Source organism: Ptychodera flava, chromosome 2 (assembly GCF_041260155.1).
Source record: "Ptychodera flava strain L36383 chromosome 2, AS_Pfla_20210202, whole genome shotgun sequence".
Classification (NCBI taxonomy): domain Eukaryota; kingdom Metazoa; phylum Hemichordata; class Enteropneusta; family Ptychoderidae; genus Ptychodera; species Ptychodera flava.
Window position 1 is genome coordinate 10,299,046 of NC_091929.1, and position 24,162 is coordinate 10,323,207.

The following is a 24,162-nucleotide window of genomic DNA, read 5'->3' on the forward strand; positions in this document are numbered from 1 at the left end:
AATTGAGATGGCCTCGTTTTATCGGTTTTTCTGGCCTTTTTTAAATGCGTGACATACCTTTGCAGGTTTGGTAGCCAGCTTGAATGTTGGGTACAATTGTCGAAATCTCCGTAATTCTGTGCACTTTGTAAACAATGAACAGCGAGGATTATACACAGCCTCGATTACGCTGAGGTCACAATACTCTGTTTTTGAAGGCTGTCCTGCATAAGTGGACAACATAATTTACAGTTCTGGGAATCCCCGAGGTCAGTTGTTGGTACCGCAGCTTGACCCTCTGTGGATCAAATATGGCGGCTAGCTGTTGATGGTCTGCTTACATGTTCTACACCAAGTCTTGCAATTGGTGAGTAAGACTCACTCACTTCTTATAGAAATCATTAATCTTTTCTAATTTAACTGCCAATTCGTGATGTTAGGATATCTTAAAGTACGTTCTCTATCATTTGAGAACCGGACTAATGGAAGGCGTTCAATTCCGGTTGTTGTAGACGTATTGGAGAGAATAGAGGTTGTATTTATAATGGGTAACAAGACTTTTGTTTATGATGAGGCCTTTGTTTAAAAAACCGACAAACTAGTACTCTGATAGTCAACCTACCACATTTTAGCTCGCTCAGTCATAATCAGGTGACATGGCAATGACGTGACTGACATTTCTGGCAAACTCTCATGTGTCTTTTAAATTGGTGAAATGAAGCTATTATACAAAAAATTAAATTCTGACAATGGTTTCACCAAATATTGATTTCCCTTCATTTGCTAAAATTATAAAATAAAGACATCCTTAACATATTCTAGCTTTATAAGCATTAATTAGTAATGGCAAATTTTTCAGGTAAAGAAGCATTACGTGCTGAAATCTGAGCTGAAGATGGCACAAAAGATACATCCCCTTAGAACGTTGTACAACACGTTAAATAGAAAATTAGGCACAGACAAGGAGAAAGAAATAAAGGATCTACTTACAGGTAGGCAGCTTTACCCTAGAGAAGTCGAGAAACTAGATAACGTGACAGCAATTTTCTTGTGCTTGGAGGACAAAGGATTCATTTCACAAACGGATCTCAGTTTCATAAAGACGATATTGACGAGAATCGAAGAACCCGTCCTGGTTGAAGATGTTTTAAAGTGCGAAAAGGAACTAGGAATATACAAGGACAAGGCAAGGACAGGTAAGACATTTACACAATGTCATGTCTTAGTGTTTCATCGAGAAAACAACAATATCGGCAAATGACATCCGCTCTGTGTCATGAAGCACCGTGTCGCGGTGATTAGGGTACTAGACTCACTATCAGACGATGGTGAGTTCGAGACCTGGTAGGTCCAGAGTAAGGAACTCACTGTCAGAGGATGATGGGTTCCAGACTCCAGTACTATGTTGTGCCCCTGAGCAAGGCACTTTACTCCTCATTGCTCATTGGTACCTCCTCCTGTAATTGGGTTTGCCTGTTGGATGAGTAATATTAATAAAAACAATAAAAAGTAAAACAAATAAAAATAAAATAAAATGAAAATACGCTTTGTCTAATTTTAAGCATTCACTATTGCATTTACGAAGAGCACAAAGGTAGGGCTTGAGAATTCGATGATCCATTTTCAGACTTCCCTTAGCACCAAGCCTTAAAATTCGATAGTCTCATATTGCATTACTCTCCTAAAATGACGACACGAAATATATTGTTGAATGGCTGTATAGCCCAATTAAAATTCAGCTCTATCTATTCTTATACTGATATCTACTATTGACTACTATGACTATGACTAGAAGTTAATACAATGGGTTTAGCGTCAGTCAGTCATGACAAGGCATACAGACAAAGTACGCCTTTGCAGCTAAAGCGCAATCAGGATTAAATCTTGTTTCTTGTCAATGCCTTCATTAGAAGGCATGATAGTGTTGGTTAAGTGTTGTTTGGTTTGGAAATTAGTCATAGTAATCATTATCACACTCGTATTCCCAAGTGAGTATTGCTAACGAAAACGGCTGATCACAAACCCAAACACAAGACGTCATTACAAACGCGCTTAATCCGCGACCTGGTCTGAAAGGCTCGATCATACAAATATAATAGTGAAGGAAATTTGTATCATTAAATTTTGAATTGCCTTCTTCTGACAGTTAAGATGTTTTAGGTTTAGAGAAAATCAGACCTGAATCTAAATTCTAGCGGCAGTATGCTTAACTGGCGTTTTACCATTCCAAATGTAATCACTACATTCCATAACATCAGGCGAAACCAGCAGCAGATGGAAGGCCTCTGCCAAGGGAACAGGGACAAAAGATAACGAAAGCGAGAGGTAAAATCAAAAATACATTGTCAATATACCCTTCAATTAATTGAGCCTTTATTACAAACGTAATCTGAACGTAGACTTGAATGACTGGGGTCCCAAATCAGTATTCTTTCCAAAAACAGTTCATTGAAACATTAAACACACCGTAAACAATGCGCTGTATCCCAGAGCATGCCTGAAGATACTCAATAAAACAAATATAAATGTGAAGGAATTTTGTTCTGATGGCTTAGACTTAAGTTGGTAGAGAGTGCCACCTAAATCTAAATTTTAACGATAGTGTCATGAACTGGCGTTTCGATGATTCCAAATGATATCACTAGTGAAAGTTTAATTAATTTTTCATTATATTGTAGGACGTACAGACAAAACCAGCGGCGATGAGCCTGATGGAACAACTCCGCAACGGCAACAAGGACAAAAGAGAACAGAATGGAGAGGTAAAAATTAGAATACATTCTCCATATACCCTTTAATTAACTCAGCCTTTACTGCAATCGTAATCTGAATATAGAGTGGGATGACTGGGATCCAAAATCAGTATTCTTCACAAAAACAGCTCACACCGTAAACAATGCGCTGTATCGAGGACCCGATCTTAAGGACTGAAACATATAAAAATAAGCATGAAGGGAATTTGTTGGCATTAAATTATCAATTGTGATAGTCTTAGTCATAAGTTATGAGAGAAAATCAGACCTGAATATAACTTTTAGTGGCGGTGTCATTAAATTGGCGTTTCATTGTTAGAAATTTTATCACTTGATAATTTGTCATTAATTTTAAGTTATATTCCGCACAGACGAAACAAGCAGCGATGAGCCTGATGCAACGCCCTCTGCAAAAGGAACAAGGACAAAATAAAACGAAATGGGGAGGTAAAAAATTTAAATACATTTTAAAGATGCCCTTCAAGAAATTCTGCGTTTATTCAAAATTTAAATGTAAAATGTAAAATGTAGACTGGACTAGAGGTATATATCTACATATGATTGCATTCGCCTTCAAGTAGTTAACAAATAAATGTACATGTTGAAACGTGGGTGGGTAAGTAGCTGGTAGGTAGGAAGGTAGGTAGGTAGGTAGGTAGGTCTGAATGCATCTATGTATGCAACCATGTATATATGTATGTATGTATGTATGTATGTATGTATGTATGTATGTATGTATGTATGTATGTATGTATGTATGTATGTATGTATGTATGTATGTATGTATGTATGTATGTATGTATGTATGCATGTATGTATGTATGTATGTATGTGTGTATGTATGTATGTATGTATACATAGATTGATAGCTAGGTACCACGTTGCTAGCCAGCTAGGAAGCTATCTAGCGAGCTAGCTAGCTGGGTAGCTGGCTAGATAGATAGATAGATAGATAGATAGACAGACAGACAGACAGATAGATAGAAAGATAGATTGATAGATAGATAGATAGATAGATAGATAGATAGATAGATAGATAGATAGATAGATAGATAGAAAGAGATAGATAGAAAGATAGATAGATTGGTAGGTAGGTAGGTAGACAGACGGATAGACAGATAGACAGACAGACAGACAGATAGATAGATAGATAGATAGATAGATAGATAGATAGATAGATAGATAGATAGATAGATAGATAGATATATAGATAGATAGATAGAAAGAGATAGATAGAAAGATAGATAGATTGGTAGGTAGGTAGGCAGACAGACAGATAGACAGACAGACATACAGATAGATAGATAGGTATATTGATAGATAGATAGATAGATAGATAGATAGATAGATAGATAGATAGATAGATAGATAGATAGATAGATAGATAGAGAGATAGATAGATAGATAGATAGATAGATAGATAGATAGATAGATAGATAGATAGATAGATAGATAGATAGAGAGAGAGAGAGAAAGAGATAGATAGAAAGATAGATATATAGATTGGTAGGTAGGTAGGTAGGTAGGTAGGACGGTAGGTAGGTAGAAAAGAAGGTAGGTAGGCCTGAATGCATCCATGTATGCACCAATGTATGTATGTATGTATGTATGTATGTATGTATGTATGTATGTACGTATGTATGTATGTATGTATGTATGTATGTATGTGTGTATGTATGTATGTATGTATGTACGTATGTATGTACGTATGTATGTATGTATGTATGTATGTATGTATGTATGTATGTATGTATGTGTTTATTACAATCGTAATCTGGACGTAGACGGGAATGACTGCGGTACTAAATGACTATTCTCTACATTCTAAACATTGGGTTGTATCCCAGACCCGGTCTGAAAAGACTCAACCATATAAATATAAAGGTGAAGGGAATTTGTACCATTGCATTTTGAATAGAGCTGTTCTGACGGTTAGACTTCTTTGAGTTGGCAGAAAATCAGACCTATCTAAATTTTAGCGGCAGTGTCATGAACTCGCGTTTCAATGTTCCAAATATTATCACATGTACATGCCTAACACATTTTATGTTGCATTCTAGAAAATACAGACGGAACCGGCGGTGATGAGATTGTTGCAATGCTTCAGCAACCGGAACAAGGGCGAAAGACAACGAAAGGGAGAGGTAAAATTAAAAGTACATTCTTATATACCCTTTAACCTGACTGAGCCTTTATCAAAATCGTATCTGAATGTAGATTGGAAAGACTAAGGTTCAAAATGAGTGTTCTGTACAAAAAAGCTCATTACCAACCTAAAACACACCGTTAACATTGGACTTTATCCCCGACTCGGTCTGAAAAGTCTCAACCATACAAATATAAAGGTCAAGGAAATCTAAAACATTACATTTTGAATAGGGCTGTTCTGACGGTTAAGACTTCTTTAAGTTGGCAGAAAATCAGACGTATCTAATTTCAGCGGCAGTGTCATGAACTGGCGTTTCAATGTTCCAAATGTTATCACTGGTACATACATAATACATTTTATAATACATTCCAAAAATTACAGACGAAAACAGTGGTGATGATCCTGATGGAACTTCTCCAGTAAGGGCACAGGGACATCAGAGAACGAAAGAGAGAGGTAAAAATTAAAAAATACATTCTCAATATATCTTTCAACTGACCGAGGCTTTGTTACAATCGTAATCTGCGTGTAGACTGGAATGGCTACGGCGTCAAATGACTATTCTCCACAAAACAGCTTATTTCCGATCTAAAAGACACCGTAAACAATGGGCTGTATCCCAGACCCGGTCTGAAAAGACTCAACCATACAACTATAAAAGTAAAGGAAATTTTTAAGCTTTAAATTTTGAATAGCGCTGTTCTGACGGATAAGACTTCTTTAAGGTCCAGAAAATCAGACCTATCTAAATTTTAGCGGCAGTGTCATGAACTGGCGTTTCAATGTTCCAAATATTATCACTTGTACATGCCTAACACATTTTATGTTGCATTCTAGAAAATACAGACGGAACCGGCGGTGATGAGATTGTTGCAATGCTTCAGCAACCGGAACAAGGGCGAAAGACAACGAAAGGGAGAGGTAAAAATTAAAAGTACATTCTTAATATACCCTTTAACCTGACTGAGCCTTTATCAAAATCGTATCTGAATGTAGATTGGAAAGACTAAGGTTCAAAATGACTGTTCTTTACACAAACAGCTCATTACCAACCTAAAACACACCGTTAACATTGGACTTTATCCCCGACTCGGTCTGAAAAGACTCAACCATACAATATAAAGGTGAAGGAAATCTGAACCACTGCATTTTGAATAGGGCTGTTCTGACGCGGTTAAGACTTCTTTAAGTTGGCAGAAAATCAGACGTATCTAAATTTCAGCGTCAGTGTCATGAACTGGCGTTTCAATTTTCCAAATATTATCACTTGTACATGCCTAACACATTTTATGTTGCATTCTAGAAAATACAGACGGAACCGGCGGTGATGAGATTGATGCAACGCCTCGGCAACGAAAACAAGGGTGAAAGAAAACGAAAGGGAGAGGTAAAAAATGAAAGTATATTCTTACTATACCCTTCAACCTGACTGAGCCTTTATCACAATCGTAATCTGAATGTAAACTGGAAAGACCAGGGTCCAAAATGAGTGTTCTTTACAAAAAAAGGCCTTATCCCCGACGCGGTCTGAAAAGACCCAACCATACAAATATAAAGGTGAAGGAAATTTATACCCTTTTAAACATTTTGAATAGGGGTGTTCTGACGCTTAAATTGGCAGAAAATCAGACCGGAATCTAAATTTCAGCGGCAGTGTCATGAACTGGCATTTCAATATCCAAATGTAATCACTAGTGAACGTCGAATCAATTTTTGAAAATACAGACGGAACTAGACTGAAATATTAGGTATTGTGCGGGCGCACCGGCGCACTGCGACCTACGACCCTTTACTAGGTACCTCAGACTTGACCACGTGGCTCGGAAACACAAATAGTTCACATGCGACTTTAACTATTGTTCGACGATGAACGTGATTTTAAGTCCGGTGTAATGTCCGCACATGAAAGTCGGCGACAACACACGCGATCCACTGCTAAGCAGTGACCGGTTCATCTGCCATGGCAGGCGGCAGAAGTTGAAACTGAAAAATGACCTATTGGCAGCGTTGCCCCCAGGGCAGTTCTGAGCGGAGTAACATGTGCACAACATCCAATTAAACCTGTGCACAACATGCTGTGACGTCACTGAGGAAATGTATGTCTGCCCTGAGGGAAGCTCTGATAATGTGATATATTGCTGCCCTCAGGGCAGATCGGTAGATCAGATCGGTAGATATATATATACTATGCAATACTTTAAGTATAGACCAGATATGAACTGAATATGCTCACGTGTTTTACAACAGGTTCATTAATAGTAGTACGCTTCACAGAACAATAAGATATATGTTATCACTATATGAAGCAGGTTTTTTTCAACATCGCACAGTACTCTCAGAGTTTAATCACGAATTACAAAACTTATTTGATATGCAAATGAGCTGTTAATTATCTTGACACTGCAAAATGCTTCATGGGACAATTAGATATCCATCAGATCAACATTTGTAGCACGTTTTATTTAATTTAATGCTGTAATTTTAGAGTAATGTCACTAATTACAAAGTTCATTAAATATGCAAATAATCCCTAAATTAACTTGACACTGTTCAATGATTCATAACACAATTAAATATTTATCAAATCAATATCTGTAGCACGTTTCACAAAATTTGGTGCCGTAATTTCAGAGTCATATACCTAATTACAAAGTTTATTAAATATGCAAATGAACCCTTAATTAACTTTACACTACTAAATGCTTTACAGCACAGTTAGATATCTGTCGGATCAGTATATGCAGCAGTTTTCATCACATTTGATGCAGTTATTTCGGAGTTATGTGACTAATTATAAAACTTCATGAAATATGCAAATGAGCTAATTATTAACTTGACACTGTTCAATGCTTCTCAGTACAATTGGATATTTATCAGATCAACATCTGTATCAAGTTTCATCAAATTTAACGCTGTAATTTTGGAGTAATATCACTAATTACAAAGTTCGTTAAATATGCAAATAAACCCTTATTAACTTGACACAAGTAAATGCTCTACACGACAATTAGATATCTGTCGGATCAGTATCTGCAGCAGATTTCATCACATTTGGTGCAGTTATTTTGGAGTTATATCACTAATTACAAAACTTCATAAAATATGCAAATGACCTATTTGTTAACTTGACACTGCCAAATGCTTCTCAGTGCAATTAGATATTTATCAAAACAATATCTGTACCAAATTTCAAAGACTTGGGTGCCGTAATTTTAGAGTTATATACCTAATTACAAAGTTCATTAAATATGCAATTCAACCCTTAATGAATTCACACTACTAAATGCTTTACACTACAGTTAGATATCAGTCGGATCAGTATCTGCAGCAGATTTCATCACATTTGGTGAAGTTATATCGGAGTTATATGAATAATTACAAAACTTCATAAAATATGCAAATGACCTATTTATTAACTTGACACCGCCCAATGCTTCAAGTATAATTAGATATTCATCAGATCAATATTTGTTGCTAGTATCATGAAGTTTGGTGAAGGAATTTCAGAGTTATCCCACAAATAACAAAAGTTCATTAAATATGCAAATGAGAAGGTAATTGACATGACACTCACAGTATCATCATAATGATCTTAGATTGTCATCTGTGAAAAGTTTCATGAAATTTTGTGCAGTAATTCTTGATATATGTCTACACTGTCATTACCGTCTCCATAGGGAAACCATTGTATGGAAAAAAACGATATTGCATAACTTCATTAATATGCAAGCCACACTAACCAAAATCTAATCAGTTCCTGCAAGTAGCATATGGTACCTGTGTACCGAATATGACTGGAATCCGTTCTGGCGTTTTTGAGTTATCGTGTAAACAGACAGACAGACAGACAGACAGACAGACAGACACACACACACACACACACACGGACAGACAGACAGACATCGCTATAACATTAGCCCACGTGTTTACACACGTGAGCTAAAAATGTATGCCCTCAGGGCAGATCGGTAGATATACACTATGCAGTACTTTAAGGATAGAAAATGTATGTCTGCCCTGAGGGCAGCTCCGATATATTGCTGCTCTCAGGGCAGATTGGTAGACATACACAATGCAATACTTTAAGGATAGGAAATGTATGTCTGCCCTGAGGGCAGCAATATATCTGAGCTGCTCTCAGGGCAGATTGGTAGATATACACTATGCAATGCTGTAACGATAGGAATGTATGTCTGCCCTGAGAGCAGCTCAGATATATTGCTGCCCCCAGGCCAGACATACATTTCTTATCCTTAAAGTTTTACATAGTGTATATCTACCAATCTGCCCTGGGGACAGCAATATATCTGAGATGCCCTCAGGGCAGACACACACACACACCACACACACACACACACACACACACACACACATATATATATATATATATATATATATATATATATATGCATTTATGTAAGTGTTCGCATTACTTCGAGAGTAGAGCATTAAGTCCCTTTTTACGACGCTGTGATTTGTTCTTCAAACAATCGCACCATACTGGACATCCAAGCCATTATATTACTCTGCAATCCTGCATCGAGCGCTCTACTCTCTGAGACTAGCACGTTTTTGTGAACTATACTACACTTCATGTGAAAACTATTGGACTAAAAAGAAAAGACCTGCAAGAACGTCTGATCGTCACACCATTGCAAACGTGCACGTTTATAAGGCGCATATTTGCAATGGAAAGACGATGGTTTGTCTTCCTCATAAGTTTATTTAATAATCTCCACGCTGCGTTACACACGGGGAAATTGTCATATTAACAGATTAGCATACTTGTACAATTATGAATTCCTTAGACAGCTTCGAAGTGAAAACAACAATCACCCAGTGTGAATATGAAGTCTCCTTTTTAATGAAAATAGCAAAAACGGACAATGAACGTCAACAAACTTGTACCGATCCATTATCTCAGTTGGTAGATAAACCAAACATAATTCAGAAATCTGAGAAGTTGGCTCTAGCTCCAAAACATTTGCAGTGTAGAGATGATAACATATAGTTGTGTCTTTTCTCATCGGTTTACACACACATACACACACACACACGCATAGCCATATGTATATATGGGTATAACAACAACCTAAAATTATCAGACGGTTTCATAAAGCTATGTCAAGACATCCTCAACTTTTTAAAAATTCAATGTAACACCGAAAGACATCATATTTAACATCAGACTCAGGATAACTTAAGGTGTGGTGGTACCTGATCAGTACTGCTTGGGGAGCCAAGGCAGTTGACTGTATTGTTTTCAAATCCCCGAAACAGTCGCCTTGGTAAATAACTGATGAACACCTAGGAGATTTTGATGATGTTATTTCTTTGCTGTATATTAATTGTTATAAACTAATCCTGCTGATGTCATATCTTCATCATTCATATGACACAATCATAGAGAACCTATAATGATCTATTGCTTGCACTTGCATGACGTTACTTTACATCCGAGTGAATTTAAACTGTTTAACTACTTTTGATATATATATATATATATATATATATATATATATATATATATATATATATATATATATATATATATATATATTATACAGTGACGAGAAAATACACACTACATTTAGGTAACAGAGTACTTCTGATCCAATGGGGACATAATATCATTGATGCCATTTTTCTTCTTATACTTTTTAAGGTCGACAGAAGAGGTTGAAGTGCTATAAGGTATGTGCTGTACAATTTATGTAGTACTAGATTAGTAAGAAATAAAGCAAGATTCTAAGTGTCCTTAGAATACCCCTTTCCTCCTTTGTGAATTACGAGAAGGCATATACAGTATGCTAACTTTATTTTGTACTTGTTTTTGTCCACTATGGTGCGATTTGTTTGAAGAACAAATCACAGCGTCGTAAAAAGGGACTTAATGCTTAACTCTCGAAGTAATGCGAACACTTACCATAAATAAGTGAAAAACGAACGAATAAAGAATGAATTGATAGTAAAAATATTTAAACCCCAATCGATCATATTTCTCATGCCTTTTCGACCTCGTATAATGTTCTAAAGTATTCTATGTACCTGCGGACCTAAGGCAGTGGGACAGCTAGACATGACAGTATTTTCCTATACAAATGTCTGCTTGTGTAGATATATATTTATCACATACAGAGACCCAGTTATCCCTATAGTATGACGTAACATCATAGGTATACGGTTTACAGGATTTCCGTTTACCCCTACTTCTGACTTCAGAAGTAGGTGTATGGGGGGTCGGCACTTTTTTTCAACTGAAGCTGTTTGTAAGCATTCTCGTGCAGATGAAAATTGAGTAGGCACAAAAGACTTTACTGAAAAAATGCGGTCAAGGTAATATATACCGAAAACGTCAAAGATTTTGATAGCCATGATATATATAATGTGTGTGTGTTAAAAATATACATACCCTGGTGACCATCTGAAAATTTCCACTGGTGCCTTTCACAGGGTCGCATGGCTATGCTTTCTCAAAGAAGCAGGTCGACGTCTTTGGTCATGATATGAAAACTTCAAAACTGGACGCTGAGTAAATATGACAAGAAAGTTTATTCCACAGGGAAGCAGCGGCATTCATCTGTGCATTTGTAGCTCTCTTTTTTCCCGGACGAATATAGGTTGCAACGGAAGTACTCCGAGTCGTGCAACGGAAAACGTTTTTTTCCCGTCGCAACGTACGAGAGCTATGGCTGCTGCTACAGCGACATATGAGAAAGAACGATTGTCATAGAATCTGAGTCTTGTTCGTTGAGTTTTAAGAGAAACTTTACCTCTTGATGGAGAAATCTGAATTCCGGTTTATGAAATCGAAATCTGAAAACTGAATGTATACACAGTCCCTCTGAACAAGACTGGTTTATAATAGTGTACTACTGTCAGTAAAATTGTCTCGGGTTTACTGCAAGAGAATCGAATAAATTAAGACATAGTTCCTCTTAGCCATGAGTACACAGCTCACCTACTTTCAGTTTTTTGCAGAGCTGTGTTATTTTGGCGCTTTTTTATAGATTAGAATTTTCTGTACAAGTAGCAAAAAGCTTAACATCGAAATACACCAGAAAAATACTCAAAATTAAGAGAAAATGCTTTTAGTAGGGTTTTGGACGAGGTTCCCCTCATCTGAAGGGCCAGTATGGGCCTGATGGGCACTGCAAAGGCCAAACCCCTCGCAGCTTACTTGGAGTTGGCCGGCAATCTTAGCCGTGAGTTGGGTACAGCCTAAATGCGTTCCCGTCGTTACACGTGCTTGCAGGCATGTGAGCATTTTTTCTGTTTTTCTGTGATTTAATACAGTGAAGAAGTCATGTATATCAAACTTTGACTACAATGTATAAAAATTTGACCACATATATATCTTATATGGATATACTAGGCTTACATTAGATACAAAATAAAAACAGTTAATAGTCGCCGGCTACGTACAAAGCTGGATCGAGGTACGGGCGCGGGCCGGAGAACGGGTGGACCGAATCCTTGACTCCGTTTCAACTCAATGGACAACGGACACATCGTTTGGTGTCGCCGTTCTCAAACGACTGAAAATCCAGTCGTTGTGGACTGACCAGGTTGGAGTACAGAGAATTACTTTAAAAAGCCAAGTGTAGAATTCGGGATTAGGTGGAGATAATTTGTTTTCGTTCCTGCCAGCCTGATCCGACGCATTCACTGAAGTTTGTCTCCCTCGTTCAAGCTTAATATTCATAGACGTGGTGGTTATCCGGTTCTTGGGGCCTGAACCGGACAGCCATTACGACAAAATTCATATGGGAAAAAGCTTGAATGATAAGATTCTGTCCATCCACATGTCGTCAACAGTCATTACTAATACATTCCAATTTCATTAAAACACAAGAATAATGTTTACACGTCCATTTATTTTACGATACAATTATTTATTACCGCCAAGGGGAAATTTAATTACGAGCTTTGAGCTACAACACCTGAACCAATTTTGAACCGTCAAACTTTCACATCAAGCAAAATGTACTATGACATACATACATACTTATACATACTAATTTTGTCAAAATACATGACGTAGTCAACAAGACGCAACTTTGGTCCAATTTTTCACGTTTAAAGCCATTATGCAGGCCTGCCTGCGCACGTTTTATTCAAATCTACTAGTACGTCATTGGACAAGTTACGATCAAATGTAATTGCAAACTGTTTTGCTTTTACAATACCATTGGTTTTTTTTGTTTTTACAATACCTTTGGTTTTTTTTTTTTTTTTTAATTTACAGAACAATTACACGAACATGTCTGAAAAGATCATGACAATGTGCTATGATTATATATATATATATATATATATATATATATATATATATATATATATATATATATATATATATATATATATATATATATATATATATATATATATACACCTCAACCAACTTCTGTCTCTAAATGATCCAGTATGGCCACTGAGTGGTCATTCTGATATTTATATTTTCCTCTGTTTGACGTATACGAGTGTTTTCCGCGGAGCCACACAACTTCGAGCCGAAGGCGAGAAGTTGTGCGGCTCCGCGAAAAACACGAGTATACGATGACGTCAAACAGAGAAAAATACCATGGGATTATATATTTATCACATGTACAGTCTTCTTTTGACGTAGATGGGTCGAAGTTATTATAACAAATTTCATGAATTTCGTCGCGATTTGTGTTGTATTTACGCGAATTACTTTCATTTATCGGGTAAAGCGGCCCGTCACCCAGGACAAAATTTCATTCATAAATCCCATTAAGGTCAACTTTTGATACGTGGAACGGTATCTCTACCGACCACGTGAACGTGTCAATCATTGTCTCGCGCTGTCGATGACAGGCAAGTCGTCTGTCGGCGGACAGCTTTCACCGCGCTAGCGACGGATTTAGAATATTTACGAATAGATTTATGGAGTAAAATGCAACGACACGATCGAAACAGTGATTATCATTCTCAGAGATGCCGTGGCTTTCAAAATATCACACAAATTTTCGACCTTGGCGAGCGCGAACGATTCCGTTCGATGACACAAATAGTAAGCTTAGGCCAAATAGCATGTTTGTTTGTGGTCAACGGTCTCGGCCGGTGTCAACTCGGATCCCGATCTCGGTTGTCAGTGTTTTCGTCTAACGGACTTTGATGTTTGCAGTGACACATATCTCGCCCGTAGATACATCCTAATTTTATTACTTGACAGAAACTCTGTTCTGTTGTGTGTGTTGTCTGAGTCAATTATCGAAATACACATGACTCCACAGCGCTGCAATGAAGAGTTAGACTGCAACTCGACAGCTTATGTCTTCGCTACAGCCTTATACGCTGCGGGTTTTATTCCGAGCGAGAATTGTACGGAACTTTTGTGTGTGATGAAGGACATTTATAGTTGTTAGTCGATGACTTTATGCCTTTGCCTCCTATGTCGCTTTCCCAAAGATTATACTGTACTCATTTATTCAGTTGAACTTATGTTTAAGTGTAGATTTAGCTGCTCGCAGGTTTATCGCCAACCGGGATCGCCAGGTACTATAGGTACGAGCCTTGCCTTTACGACTCGACTGGAGCCTAGTCGCGACGCGATGTTACTGAGTCATTAAAAAACGATCGACGGTATCTATTCGATTCTCGGTAATAGCTATACTTTTATCGGCTCAAAGTTCGTTGGACATGCTTTCTATGTTTCCATGTGTGGCACAGAGATCATGAGAGCACGGCATCGATCACGACAAATCGGTCTGTGACCGTCGCGTCGCGACGTGTAGGTATGAATGGTACCATGCAGGAAAAGGTTCCGGTTGATGACGTACAACAGGGGCAATATGGACTTCTTATCTGTGCTGATGTGCGTCACACAGGTGGAGATACGGGCCAGTTCATATAATTAAATTGTTTATGTATGGAGGCATTAGGCAGATATGTCAAAGTCTATGGATCATAGTCACTCTTGATATAAGGACAATGTACTATGATACACATGAGTACGGTGGCCCCTACATGCCACGGAACTCTTTTACTTGACTATAAACTCTAATTTTTCTCGACAATATCTTTAATATTTGTAAGAGATTTTATTCTCCACAGCGAACTTTTAATTTTGTACGGGAAACTTATTTTTAGAGTAAAATGTTTTAAAACACTTTGAACAAAAAACTTTAACTTTAAAAAATAAACTAAACTTTATCTTAACTCTAACTTCTCAAAAGTATTTTAACTTTAACTTTAAAGAAAGTATTAGTTTCTAAGAAGTATTTATTATTTTGTAAAACAAGGGTATAAATTTTTCAAGAGTACCAACTCCCCTACACGTCATGGAAATTTATTACTTTTAAATATAAATGCATATTCTTGACAATATATTTAATATTTGTAAGAAATTTTATTTCTCCACAGCAAACTTTTAATTCTGAACGGGGAAACTTTATTTTTTTTGGGTAAACTATTTTAAAAACTTTTAACAAGAAAACCTCTTTCAAAAAATTACTCCAACTAAAAACAAAATATTTGTTTCTCAAAAGCGCTTTTTATTTGAAAAGAAGTAAAAAAATTTCACAGCAAGAGTTTAAGATTTTTGCAGAGCACGATGTGAGTTACTTAAATGACATAACGTTATGTTTTTAGAGCAGAAAACCTAAATTCTTAGAGAAAAGTTTTATTTTTCAAGAGTAAAATTAATTTCTTCATGGAAAAAAGATTTTCTCAGAGCAGCAAATTGAAATACATTGAATAAAACTTTTTTTCTAAGTGGAGCGAAATTATTTACTGAACACACATCGTCTGCCGTCAGGACCCTCAAAAATAAACAGTTGACGGGACTCAGACCAAATAATCAGGTCAAAGCACTATTGATTCATATGATTAACCCGTACTCGCCATGTATTCCACACAAATAACAATGATCTACTCAGTCAATATATCCCAGCACTAAAATGGTACAGATCCGATATGAGAAGTTAGTTGCCTTCATTTTCTTTATAATCATCCCGCTCGAGTGGCAACTGACCCGTTTGCGTGCCCGTAGCCCTGCGTACGATGCTGTGTGTTCCCGGCGTTATACGAGCTGCAGTGCTGGAGTCCGTATAACGCCGGGAACACACAGCATCGTACGCAGGCATGGCCGGGCTAGCGTGCCCGTAACGCTGATGAAGTCAGTCATGGTTGTCTCGGAGACACTGGGTCATCAAACTTGGGTGTTGCATGGTGGGATACTTTAACTTCCGCCGCCGTTAAAATAAAGTTTTGAGCTTGTCGAAAAAATGTTCTACTCTTCCGCAAAATATGTTATTCTCGCTAGAAAGAGTTTTGCGCCCTCACTTGAAATGTTTCTCCTCAGAACTAAATTGCGCTCTGAAGAAAAGTAAGTTTGACATTTTCATCCTTCCTTCTTCGTTCTTTCTCAGTTCAGTTTTACCAAATTCTTAAATCACACTCAAATGTAGAAAATGTATCTTAATGGAATTAATTTTGTTGTCTTCAGAAAATAATTTCGCTCCACTTAGAAAAAAGTTGTATTCAATTTATTTCAATTTACTGCTCTGAGAAAATCTTTTTTCCATAAAGAAATTAATTTTTACTCATGAAAAATAAAGTTTTCTCTAAGAATTTAAGCTTTCTGCTCTAAAGACATAAGGTTATAGGTTATATCATCCATTTAAGTAACACAGTTCGTGCTCAGCAAAAATTTTAAACTCTTGAACAATTTTTACTTCTGTTTTACATAATAAAAAACGCTTTTGAGAAACGAATATTTTGTTTAAGGTTGAAGTTATTTTCTAAAAGTAAATGTTTTTGTTAAAAGTTTTTAAAACAGTTTACATAAAAAATTAATACATCGTTTCCCCGTTCAGAATTAAAAGTTTGCTGTGGAGAAATAAAATTTCTTACAAATATTAAATATATTGTCAAGAAATATGAGTTTATGTTCAAAAGTAATAAATTTCCATGACGTGTAGGGGAGTTGGTACTCTTGAACAAGTTTTGCTTTTGTTTTACAATAAATAGTTTTGAGAAACAAATATTTTGTTTAAGATAAAGTTAAGTTCATTTTTTGAAAGTTAAAGTTTTTTATTCAAAGTGTTTTAAAACCTTTTACTCCAAAATAAAGTTTCCCGTACAAAATTAAAAGTTCGCGGTGGAGAAATAAAATCTCTTATAAATATTAAAGATATTGTCAAGAAAAATTAGAGTTTATATTCGAAAGTAATAAAGTTCCGTGGCGTGTAGGGGCCACCGTACATGTGCATAAGAATTGCCATTGAAAAATAATCATTGTCCTATGACATGGATGTTGTGTTGCAGACTAAGACAGGCCATGGTTACACTTGTACTACGCACTTTTAAAGTACCTGCATGTCAATTTAACCATACAATCGATTCACCAACAACTCAGATCAACAGCTCTAAAAACAGTTGATCCAGTGAGGACTATGTCTTTTACGATGACTCGTTCTTGTTCTTGTTTCAGATATTGTTTTGGATCACGGGAGCTGTCTCTGTTTCTGTAGCAATCATAACAATATCTATCTTCAGAGGTGCATATGGTTGTCCCCTGCAAAACACTGGTCAGAGAGTGTGGCTTGCCATATTGACTACAACATATATGTCTGCAGTCGTTTGCATGGTTATTCTTCTGCTGTGCGCGGCAGAACGAATTTCCTGTGAAGTATTGCGAAACAAAGAAGTTACATCTACCATTGTTTCCGTGATTGCGACAATTGTAGCCGGCACTATATTTGTAGCCATGGTAAGAAAGTTGTGCATTTCTATAATGTTTCCTCTACTAATTTAGATTATTTAATTAATATGATATAATTAAGTAGACGGTATTTGACCTAGCATAGATTCTGCCATAATAAATTTCGTAAGAGTGCAATATTTCTCAGCTTTTAAATTATTGAATACTTATAAGAATCAACATATCAGTCAAGTAAATTGTATGTTATAAAAAGACCTATTAAATATATTATGTAGATGAATTACATTTGTTAAACTGGTAATTGACTGACAGGACTTCGAAAAAATCGTCGCAGTCTATCTTCTCTTGCTTAAATAATTACATTAACTGAATTTAATGTTTGCCATGTACTTCTAATTTAGCGCCTTCAAACATATCTACAAACTGATCGGTTTGTAATTACGCATGGGTACCTAATTTCAACAACCCTTGTTCTGACCATGATTGGTCAGTGAACTTTATAGGCAGAGTTAATGATTAGTGCAATACTACTATAAACCCAAACCATTTAAAATGAAAAGACATGACACACTCCAGAGCATTTAACATTATAGCGTTGTACTTTGCCAGCATACTTATTTCAAAAGCAACATTTCTCATCAAAGATGACATGACAACCCTGTCATACTTAGTATTTTCAAAAAGCAGATAATTTAAACTTTAGTATGGTAGCAAAAGTGTACAAAAAGGATAAAGGTGAACAATGAAATTATACTTTCCGTGATTGTAACTTATTTCAACTAGTTTTAAATGGTAAAACCAGTAAAACCTACATTAGTTCCCAAATCTTTTGTTTAAATAGTTGACCGTTCGCAGCTACGCGTAGCTCCTTTTAATGCAACTATTTGGCTGATGTAACTATGCCAATGCTTTGAATTGCTACATAGTGCTGCATATACATCGTTGGCTTACATTTTTATAATAGCGAAAAGCATTTTTTCTCCAAATGATAAAAAAGTGAAAACTATCTAGACGATGTAGCTTTGAAAACGGCGAGGTAAACGACCATAGAGATGTGAAAATTACCTAGGGGATAAAGACATGCTAAAGCTTTCACGGATTGTTTCTCTGTGTGAATCCATCGTGAGTCTTTTCTGCCGGAATAGTTCTATACGTTCTATCCCCAGGTTGAGATGTTTGGCGTTGATAACCTCTTGCAAAAAAGGACTGAGAGCCATCTTTTAGGGGGAATATGAATCTGTTCGTTCTTTGTTCAAACCATTTATTAGTATTTGCTAACTTTGTTTTTAGTGTAGGGTGTTTCAGCAGTATCTTGACATCGGAGCTTTTTCCTTTAATGGATAGCTCACCAAGAGTCACAAGCATATTGTTCGAGTGACAGGTTCTGCAGAATTCTGTATAACAACAGCTCGACATCATATGTTTTGAAGGCACCATCAGGGTAATGCTAGTAACTCTTATTCTAATATGAATATTTCTCACTAAATATTTATTTCATGGCTTTATCTTTACTTTGATCCAGAATAAGACATTTTCCGATCCTTGCTTGTCAGCTTGAAGCTAATGTCATGTGCTTTCATCTCACACATTTGCATTGGTCAAAATATCACCTTCTCTCTCACTCTATCTGTCCCAATATGCCATGGACTCTGTCTTTTAATGTGCGGCGCTTCAATAAATGACGACTCCCATTCACCGATGTATTGATCAAATCCATGATCAGTGTATCCGTTCAAGTTAAATATTTTCACTTTCCATTTTTTGATATCTATGTACTATATCGGAGAATCATGCCGTAACGTAAGTCTTTGACAGCTCAAAGACTGCATTAGGAGTCCAGGCCAAACGAAGGCAGAAAAATAATGCAAGGCAGGCATAACCAGAAGAGATTTGTTTGTCAACGCAGGCAAAGCATAATGCTCAATGCATTTCTGCATGGCGGTAATACTGAGAATCAAGGATCTTGTAGTTGTCGCTCTACAGGCTGTTTCATGCGCTAAGCAATAGGAGTGAAGACTTGGCGGGAATAGGGCTGTTTTTATTGTAGCAATGGGTATGCATATGCAAATGAGCGGTTGCGGCCAATGTCAGGTCAGTAATTAATTAGGAGGAATTTGTTGCTGTGTCTGCATCTTAAGAGGAATTCTGCTCGCTTGTTAAGGGTCGATTTGCTGTCTGAATATATTATATTGAGTTTATCTGTTATGCAAAGGTTTCAGTGTTTGGTTTCAACTGGGAGGAGCCCTCTCGATTGATATTGTAGTTTCTGTTGTTGTGTTTGAGTTTCCATATGGATTTTGAGAGTTCTATGCTATTTCTGTGCTTGGCAGTTTTGAATATATTGCTCGAGAAATATGGGCAGCACAATCAAAGCCCACAACAACCAAATACTACATAAAGATAAGGAATAAAAAAGTTGCGCAACTGCCGCAAAAATGACGATTGCCCACTCTAAGGAAACTGCCTCACCTCTTCAATAATATACAAAGCCACTGTCACCACAAACGATTGTCAGAAACGCTAAAGCTTTCAAACAAAGATACACATACCACAAGTACACATTCAAAACACAGAAATAGCACAAAACTTTTAAAATTCATATGGCAACTCAAAGATAACAGCAGAAACTACAATATCAAATGGGCAATTATCGACAAGGCTCCCCTATTCAACTAAAACCAAACGCTGTAATCTGTGCACAACAGAAAAAACTTCATATAATCTATTCAGACAGCAAATCGACCCTTAATATGTGAACAGGATTCCTCTCAAAATGCAGACACAGCAGTAAATTCCTCCTCACTAATAAACGACCTGCCATTGGCCGCAACCGCTTATTTGCATATGCACACCCACCTGCTACACAATATCAACAGTTCCATTTCTGCCAAACCCTCACTCCTGATGATTGCTTAGCGCATGAAACAGCCTGTCGAGTGACAACTATAAGGTCCTAGATCATATAATATATATATTTATCACATGAATATATATATATATATATATATATATATATATATATATATATATATATATATATATATATATATATATATATATATATATATATATAAATTGGAAAACAATATTTCTCAATATTTCTTTTTAATGTCAATATAAATCCGATCAAAATATTCTTTTCCTGCAGCTTACTGGTGATTGTTTTACTATACAAGAAAAAACCAATCCATATACATCAACGTCACCATTTCCTTCCCTATCATCAACTGGACTCAATGAGACAAGTTAGCTGAAATATTAGTGTATCAACACCAAAGTACATTTATGAAATAAGTATTGCTTACTATTGGTATTAGCAACGTGCGCGTTAAAACGATATCAGTTATCCCAAAATGGAAACAATATCATGATGACAAAACATGATCTTCAATACACTTTGGTTGAATTTATTGCACTCGTGGAGGAATTCCTGTTCTTCACTCGCCTTCAGCCCGTTTTAAACATACGTTCCAAAACTCGCTCCTTGATAAATATTTAACTCAGCCAATTTGGGCGTAGGATTCAATTAGTCAGCCCTACATGAAGGTTCACTTAATGCTGATTAGGGTAAAATATTATTACGCAACATATTAAATTGATGCGATATTATATCATTTACTGTTAGTTCCATTTAGTTACTTCATAGAGTATTTTAATTAAATTTTACATACACAAACTTATTGCATTGAATATGGAAAATCTGGGGTATCATTGCTATGCACAAAATACGATTCGCATTATGTGTTCCGCTCACCCTTAAGGCCTGTAGAAAGAAGGAGTATTGACATTACTACCATAAAAGTAATTGGATCCCCTTGACAAAATAGATAATGAAGACATGCATAGTAATTAATAATAAGTAATTGTATCTGACTGCAAACGTAGGGGCTGCAGTACTCCAGGTTATGTACTTGACGTACTTTGTTCGTGTGAGGCTAATACAAGGTATATTACGTGGCGTGCTTGAGCCCCAAAATATTGGGGCAAGATTAGATAAGTTATCTCTGTAGGTGAATTCTTTTGTTAGATTGTTAATAGTGTCCCATTTCATGTATATTACACTTTTGAGTATGATAATCATTATAAAAAATATATTGTGCGAATATTATTGGTCAACAAATTTGTGGCCTACTATATATATTTTACCCTTACAAATGTACCGCACTATTGTGGCCTGAATATATATTTCAGAGTTACAATTTTTCTTATACGGTCACATATGGTGGCCCTTTTTATTTATAATACATGAGTTGAGTTTTATTCATTTTCATTAGTGTTTGCAGCTGGTCGGGGTATCACAATGCCACAAGTGACGTGGCGCTTTGATGGCGTTTGCAGAAGATAAATGTTAATATCATTGACCCTGTAATCAAATTGGTCAAGTTGATGTAGATGAATTGCATGGAAATTAAAAACATTTCTCCCATATAGTAAATTAAACCTAATACCTTCATGCATATTAAAGCTTACAAAATGCAAGTCAGTCAATTAAACTGCAAAGACATCTGATCAACATGAGTGTCATTGAATTCACAATTTCTTCAGCATATATGAAAATTAGATGCAAATGTCCTCAAGTTTTGAGATAATGTAATATGCAAAAAGTTTAATTTATTTCTTGGATTATCTTCCTGTCATACGTACAGAGTAGTTAGAGGTGCTTTGTATTTCGTATGTCTGCAATATTTTCTTACTTTTCAGAATTGCATGCTATGTTTGGGCGTTTTATGCAGACACAATTTATATTGTCTGGAGGAGCAATTTACCGTTGTAAGAGCGCTGACTGTCTTTTTTGCAGATGTTTTGTTTTCATATTTTTTAATTTCTCAAAAGTGTTAGGTACTCTATTGCTGAATGTTGCAATATCACAAATTATTCATAAAAACAAGTGTGTCACTTGAAAAGAAAAGCAGAAAAGATTACATTTGCAAATTCAATCGGCAGTACTTCACCATGCAATTATCCAAAATAAGTTCCAATCGTGTTCAGAATACACCAGACAAAATTACATCATCCTTGTCGGTGTCTACCACCTTACAGTTCACTCACCTTCCAGACAAATAAAAGAAAATTATCGACAATATGTCGCATTTTGATTGATTTTTAGCTGATTTTTTTATATTTTCACAGATAGAGTAGCTGCACGTTGAGTTTGTAATTAGATGTATTTTTAAATAATTTTCTTAGTATTTTTTGTAATTTTTAAGGTGCGTTAATGTCAGCTTGTAATTTTCAATATACACGAATTTATTATGACACTGGTATTAACTTGTCAAATATGTGAAACATGATTTGAACTAATTTGGGATAATCGTATCTTTATATCTTTCAAATTTCTCAAAAGTGTTCGGTGCCGTATAGCTGAATGTTGCAATATTACAAATGACTCATAAAAACAAGTATGTAATGTAAAAAGAAAAGCAGATAAGCTTACATTTGCAGATTAAATCGACATTACATTACCGTCCAATTATCCCAAATAAGTTCCAATCGTGTTGTGATTTTATGTGTATTTTAACCACAATGCCTTACAATTATTGTAATTCTTTTTATTTTAAGTAGATTACAAATTGTCAGCTATCGGCAGATTTCTCCTAAAGTTGTCATTTTATCGTGACATGAGAGTGTTTTTTTGGACAGTCGAGAGCCTTCCGCGTCGAAAGAGGTAACTGACTGTAGGATTCGTGTTTATTTTTCGACTAGAACGTGCAGTTTTCTCGGCAGGCCGGATAATTCTGTTTCTAACCTTGGTGATTAGGCTACGGAAGAGAACGTCGAGACGTAGAATAAAATACACTTATAGAAACTACCCAGAAAACGTACGCCTGTGAGTCGATCGACCCCGGCCGTGACATTCGTTGGTAAATGCCTGCATGTGCGGATGTACACAAGCATGGATCGTGTTTACATACTCACTAAAGAAGAGACTATTATGCTAACTTTATTTTGGGTTTCTTTAGGAAAGGCGTCTGCGCTAGGTTTATGTTCCGGAATCTTCCTTCTTGACGGGAGGTCAGGGTTCACGGGATAAAACGAGTGTATAACACAAACTTGGTAGGTGAGGGCGTACTGCTAAATTCGCTTCATTGTGCCATGAAGCCCATGTTTGATGTGGATGGATCCAAATTATTGTTTTTTGGCATACTAAAAATAGATTTGTCTCATTCTGTACCGCATACGCGCACGGTATAAGTCGACCGTCGCGACATTCAGAGGTGGCACCGTGAAGTTACAGGATCTATATATGATGGATAATTTGGACGTTAATTGTACCAGAAAACAAGCAGTTTTGAAATAATCCAGGCTTGCTATGACTGCATCTATGATGAACAGTTGTGCAGAGTGTGTTGTACGATGCAGGGATAGCTATACACAGACACTGCTTGTTGCATTAGATGTCAAATTTCGTCGCAGTCGCCAGGACGACTTGGTCTACATCGTTCAGGACTCACCCCGTTCTGTTACAGCCCAAACTTTGGTAAAGAATATCTGACATACCGTTACTGTGAGGAAGTGTCAATTTATTTGTGTATGAACGAATACTATCTTCATTTTAAAGAGCGGTAGGATATATCGCGTCTCGACTCCCG

The 24,162-nt window shown here is 36.4% G+C and overlaps 1 protein-coding gene across 1 annotated transcript; it reads left to right on the forward strand.

Annotated features, from left to right (window-relative positions):
• Positions 1 to 278: 278 nt before the first annotated feature.
• LOC139114150 (uncharacterized) lies at positions 279 to 23,143 on the forward strand. The gene is made up of 6 exons (XM_070675707.1): positions 279 to 346; positions 839 to 1,175; positions 2,658 to 2,741; positions 10,547 to 10,575; positions 17,342 to 17,620; positions 20,721 to 23,143. Exons 1-6 carry the CDS (start codon positions 308 to 310, stop codon positions 20,820 to 20,822), a joined length of 870 nt encoding a protein of 289 aa, XP_070531808.1. The 5' UTR covers positions 279 to 307; the 3' UTR covers positions 20,823 to 23,143.
• Positions 23,144 to 24,162: the final 1,019 nt, after the last annotated feature.

What these genes read in the sequence shown, in the direction of transcription:
- LOC139114150 (XM_070675707.1), top strand. Translation starts at nt 308, where the DNA reads ATGGTCTGCTTACATGTTCTACACCAAGTCTTGCAATTG. An exon ending in AAAGAGAACAGAATGGAGAG is followed by an intron (nt 2,742 to 10,546) that starts GTAAAAATTAGA and finishes ATACTTTTTAAG; the next exon opens with GTCGACAGAAGAGGTTGAAG. An exon ending in GCACTATATTTGTAGCCATG is followed by an intron (nt 17,621 to 20,720) that starts GTAAGAAAGTTG and finishes CTTTTCCTGCAG; the next exon opens with CTTACTGGTGATTGTTTTAC.